Raw genomic sequence first — 6,000 nt, forward strand, 5'->3', positions numbered from 1 at the left:
TTTAGAAATAGGTCTAGGAGATGTATGAAATTTGGTTTTGCATAGTTCAATTTGCTCTGAATTCTTGAATGATTCAAAACATACTTGGCCACTCAAAACATTTCCAAAATGACTCCTAAACCGAGGAAGAACTTGTCATTAATAATTACAAAGCAAACATAAAATTATACCTATGCTGTAACAAACATTATTGAAGGGCAGGAGTGGTATCTTTCCACTAGCAAGTGAGGATTTTTGTTTCCATTGCTCTTAGTTTTGCTGACTTGACGACTGATTCTCCCTTTATATTTTTGAGACCGAAGTAGTCTATCAACTTTGGATTTAAAAAAGAAGGCCAAATTCCTAAGTGCACATTGCTACCAGTGCTGCTGTAAGAATTAATAACTTTTGAATCAAAGTCTAAGGGTACTTAGCAGTAGCCACAAACCAAAGAATCCTCAAAATTCAATCTCTTCTTGTCCTTGTTCCAAGTTCTCATTCTAGAGTTAGGAGAATGCTGGCTTAGCCTGCTTTCTGCCTATGATTTCTGTGTTCCTTTTTGATTTTCTTGTGCTTTCCCTCATTCTTATTTAAATGCAGGTTAGGGGTTGACTGCCACTTCCCTTTGGAGCCAGTACTCCCCAGTTCACACTGATCCGGTTAGAGAAGAGGAAAGGATAAGTTACCCTGGGGTTTGCTGCCCAATTCAGAGAAGAGATTTGGTCTGCAATTATTTTACACTGGAGCTTAGTGGTTTGTTTTGTCCAGGCCGGATTGGAAGCCTCTCATGACCATTGTTGTTTGTTTTGATTTATGTTGGATTGAGAGAAATGTTGAAGCTTTTATTTTATTTTATTTTTCTGAACGGTTGCATGTTTGCGTTTCAGAGTTTTACTGTTGGAATTATCCTGCACCCTGAGCCAAGGTTATTTGGTCCTATTGGCTTTTGATTTCGCGTATGCCAGTTCGAGGGAGTTCCAGCAGACAATTTGTTGTTTTTCAAAGCAGTTAGTTGTTTGTCAGAGTTCTGATCATGCCTGGAGGAAGATCTTCTAAGGCAACTTGAGAAAACTATTATAATAAAAGGAATTTGGAAACATGAGCTCTGTTGTTGGACTCAATCCCTGAATATTTTTAATTAAAGTCTCCCCTTTCTGCCTCAGTTTCTCCATCTGGAGCATGGGAATGTGATACAGTATAAGCTGGTGTTGTGATAGGCTATATGTTTGATTTATAAGGTCTTGGCAAAAGGTCCCTTTTAAAAGATGCATATTTGAAGCTACACTTAGGTAAGCAAAAATTATTTAAGATGTTCACTCTGAGAAAGCACCGTAGGAATATATAAACCAATAACCATGCCTGAAATGTTATTCTAGAAAGCCAGCTGCAAACTGTATAGAAAACATAGTCAAGAATGATGCACATGGAGAATTCTCATCAGACAATTGAATTAAATGGCAGATGGACATGTAAAATCTTGGGATGTGGGGAGATTTCAAATGTAGGTGTTCACATTTATTCTAAGGAATAATTCTGGCTAAATTTTCCATTGATTGGGATTAGTGCAAAAACACACGATAGCTACATTTCTCTGCTTTTTCTCATAAAGACGTTTTCTCTGATATGAACAGAAGTAAATTAAGTTTGGGGCTAGAAATGTGGGCCTCGTGTTATATGGAATTCTTTACAGGAGTCATGATACTCGTTTGGCTCTTTCTTTTGCATGTGCTTTGGTTTCATGAGCCTTCCTGCTTCTTGATCTGACCTTTTCAGTACCACATTAAACTGTCAGTTTCTAGTGCTTATTTGGAACATTTTCAGAGTGAGCATATGGATTTTATAGTAAGTTTTTATAACACCATTTTGACTCTTTGGTAACTTTTTCTCATCATGATATTATTTGCATTATATTGAATCATGTATATTTTTCTGGGCCAGCATGAGATTAGGATGTAATATAGAGAACGTGTTTTAAAACCATTTATGTAAAAATGAGAAGCTGGATGAATGCCATTGCAGTCTAGCCATTGACTGGCAGGATGTATAATGCACACTGTGGGCACGGAACATAATTTGAAGTGATTTAGTAGGAAGAATAAAACATCTTTACTGAAATCCAAGGGGCAAAGACATACTTTTCACTACAGCTTTTTAGAACTTGAGCAAAGAACATGAATATTTATGTACATTCTTACGGAATACATAAACTGATATCATTTAGTTTCGGATGCTACAAAAATAATTTAATGGAATACATGAGACAGACAATTCCCTATCGCCCACGGACCTAAAACCATGTGATTTTTATTTCTATTGTAATTCTCATCTTTGAAAACAATTCTGGAATGCTAATTACCAGGAGGTCTGTCAGGAACAAGCAGAACACAGATTTGATTTGGTTTCAATTCATTCATGCTCCACCCAGTACTGGATTCAGACAATGAAAGGTCTGCCTGAGGACTGTACAGTGGCCAGGTCAGGACCACCCAAATATTAGATGTGAGTAGAACTCAAGCAAAGATCAGCAAAGGACCCCCACTAACAGCTAATTCATTTAACCTAGTGATTTAGAATTTGTAAAATGCTTTCACATCCATTTCCCCTTTTGAAAGCCTTACAAGATAAAAAATAATAAACAGATAAAAAATAAATCCAGCTTCGTAGGTGGGGAAATTCAGGTTTGAAGAGACTAAGCAATTTGCCCAAGTTACAAGGTCATAAATGGCAGCAGGGCTCATTTGAAGTTCCTGGGACTCTGAGTCCAGTGCTCAGCCTGCAGAAGACACAAATAAGACAAGGCAGGGAATATATCTGTGAGTTATGGAAGTAACTTATTATTTTTTTTTGGTCTGTGCTTATTAATAGACTGAAGCACTCTGGGCCATCTTAATTACTTAAGTATCCAGATGTTCCGAATTCTCTTTAGTGCTGCCTAACTGATGTGGCCATTTCTGTTTTTTGTATGAAGGATTGGAAAAAGTCTTCCAGTATTCCGGGTCATTAGGAACACCACATGTGCTCGCAGGAGCATATGATAGCTTCCTGTTACAGAGTGCAATTCTGGGCAGGTGAAAATGGCCCCTACTGTATTTGTGTGCAACAAGGATTATGGTTTGTTGCTGCATTAAGGAGACATAAAAGGAAGAGAAAAGCCACTGGCGTGACAAGCACCTTCTCTCTTCCTGCACTGCTTCTCCTCTTACCAACTCACCTCCAAAAATTCTGGGCACGAAACAAAAGGGGGTAGACTGGCCCCTGCTGCTTGTGGAATCAGAATTGCTTCCTACATGGCTCCATCAACTTTGATCAGTGCTGCTTCAACTTTTAAATGCTTAAACCTTGCTTCTAAAATCTTGACTCCTTCCAACCATCACAGATAGGACTTAACCACCTTGAAATGCCATGCCCTATAACCCTGGGAATCGCCTCCTAAAGCTCAGCTATTCCTCTTGGGATTCTTTGCCCATCCTGGCCACTAAGTGTTTCCCTGCAGGGGGCCGTCTCCCAGAAGGTAGGAAGTCCACAGCCTTTGGATCCAATCTGAAGGGGAAATTTCCCGGAAAGACTTTAAGGAAAGAAAATAAGCCAAGAAAGAGAGAAAAAAAATGACTCTAAGTGACAAAAGTAACCAGTTAACAATTCTGTGGTCACATAGATAGATTTGGTCATAGACATTTAAAGAGAAATATTCTTCAGTTTACAAATGTCTGTGTGGGTATGTATACACACACGCACGCACGCACACACACACACACACACACACACACATATATATATATATATATAATTTTTTTTTACAGGAAAGATCTTTGTGAATTTTTGAAATATTTCTCTTTTAATTATTTGGTCATCAATCATTAATCCAGAAAGTTAAAATACACATGAAGGCAAAAGTAATTGATTTATTTTTCCTAGGACATCCAATTTTCATTTCCTATTTATTGGTTTATGTGCAAATCACTTTGCTGGGTACTCTGCTGGGTGGGCTGGATAATGGGGAGGGGCCAGGATACTGCAGATTCCTACCCTAAGGAGCTACATTAAAGGAAAAGAATAGCTCACTTAAAACAGACTGGGACTAAATTACAGTAGCTCCCACCCCCTCTCAGTTACCTGCACTCCGCTTCTGTCTGGAAGGGGTGATCCTTCCACTGACTTATTTTTAGGTCATTAGTAGCATAATGCTACATCACAATGCCTGGGTCACTCACCTTGCTTCATCTCCTGTAGGCATCTTCTCATCTCACGTCCTCACAGGAAGGGTGAGTGAATACACTACAATAAGATATTTTGAGAAAAAGAGACATGCTCACCTAACTATTGTTTTTTCAAACTATATCCATGTTTATTAAAGATACTTTTCATAAACAATCATGGTATTTCAGGCAGGACACAGGCAGACAACTAGTGAAGGTTTAATAACAAAATTCACTCCTCTGTGGAACTTAAAAAAACATAACAGATGAACATAGGGAAAGGGAAGGAAAAATAACATAAGGTGAAAATTGGGAGGCAAGCAAACCATAAGAGATGCTGAACTCTATGAAACAAATGGAGGATTGCGGAAGGGAGGTGGAGGGGGAAGGGGTAACTGGGTGATGGGCATTAAGGAGGGTGCTTGATGTTATGAGCACGGGGTGCTACTTCTGAAACTAATAGGAAGAGTATAGAACAACCTTCAAACTCCCTTCTTCAGTGGACTATCCAAATCAGAAAGACACTATAAAACCCAGTGATGTCTCCGTGTGATGCTCTGAACAGGGAACATTTAGAGTGAGGGTCGACAGTCCACATTTGGTGGGTCGTCCAACATTTCGCAAGCCAACTCTGACTTCCAGGAAGTGAAGTGGAAATGGCAGAGTTATCAGTCGGAAGGCCCCCTAAGCTAAGAAAAGAACCCTTTTGAGGGGTGACATCTCCATGTTGACACTGTGAAGTCCAGATTGCCTGGCACACTGGGAACCTTCTTTGGGGCTGGGCTCCCACAGGTCTCTGGGTGTAAGGGAGTCCAATCTACGCTGAAGGCAGAGAGGGAGAAGAGGACATACAACATGAATTTTCGTTTTCCACACCACAGGCGTTTGTGCCGAGGTGGTGAATGTGAATTGACATCCCTCCTCTGGGAACCAAGAGGAAATTTCTCAAGACCAGAAAGGAAAGGTGTTCCCCAAGGCCTGGATCAAATCAATTTAGCTTCAGAGATATTCTGTTAGTGACATATGCCCTTCTCCCCAAACAACAATGAAGTGTTCTGGTGCTAACTAATACAGCCTAAAATTTTTTTTTAAAAAACTACATTTTTATAAAACTTGATAAAAAATAGAATTTCAAACTATAGTCATTGGAAGTACACAGTTATCCAAATTGCACGTGCTTCACTTGGCATCTCCAGCACCATCAGCCTTCTGCGCATGAGCTGTTTTGGCATCTCTGTTTTGCAGGGTTATTCCCATCCTTGCCAGCATCAACTTTCCCCCTTTTCCCTTTGGGTCCCTTCTCTCCCTGCTTTGAAGAGGCCATTTTAGGCTTGGGCTCTGGCTTTGGAGGAGCAGGTTTAGGAGACAACTTTGCAGATCTTGTCTGTGGCTCATCTCCCACCTTGGCTTTGCCTCCTCTAGCATCCCCTTTTCAGCCTTTCTCTTGGGCATCGTGGTGACAGTGGTGGATGTTGGCACTTGGACAGGGCATGTGGGCTTTGGTTCGTCTGGGGGTCATTCTCGCCTCTTCTTTACACTGCTCCACATACATTTTATTATAGTATACTATAGTCATCCTTTATCATTATTGTTATTAATCTTCTCCTAATTTATAAATTAAACTTTATCATAAGTATGTATAGGAAAAATCATAGTATATGTGGAGTCTGATACTATTTGAGGTTTCAGACCCTCCCAACTGGGGGTCTTGGGAATTAACCCCCACAGATATGGAGGAACTACTGTGTGTGCTAAGACCGTGAAAGTTCACAGACCACAGAGGAGGGAGAGAAGGTTCTGTAAAAGACATCGGCTTTTCTTGAGA

At 40.0% G+C, this 6,000-nt stretch overlaps 1 protein-coding gene across 1 annotated transcript in view; it reads right to left on the reverse strand.

Annotated features, from left to right (window-relative positions):
• Positions 1-5,627, reverse strand: part of LOC129503731 (uncharacterized) — a 42,888-nt gene extending 37,261 nt beyond the window's left edge. Inside the window, exon 1 of the mRNA XM_055316039.1 lies at positions 5,578-5,627. Coding sequence (XP_055172014.1) covers positions 5,578-5,627 — 50 coding nt within the window. The remainder of the gene's footprint in view (positions 1-5,577) is intronic.
• Positions 5,628-6,000: the final 373 nt, after the last annotated feature.

The sequence above is a fragment of the Nyctereutes procyonoides genome, unplaced genomic scaffold (genome assembly GCF_905146905.1).
Source record: "Nyctereutes procyonoides isolate TBG_1078 unplaced genomic scaffold, NYPRO_anot_genome, whole genome shotgun sequence".
Lineage (NCBI taxonomy): Eukaryota > Metazoa > Chordata > Mammalia > Carnivora > Canidae > Nyctereutes > Nyctereutes procyonoides.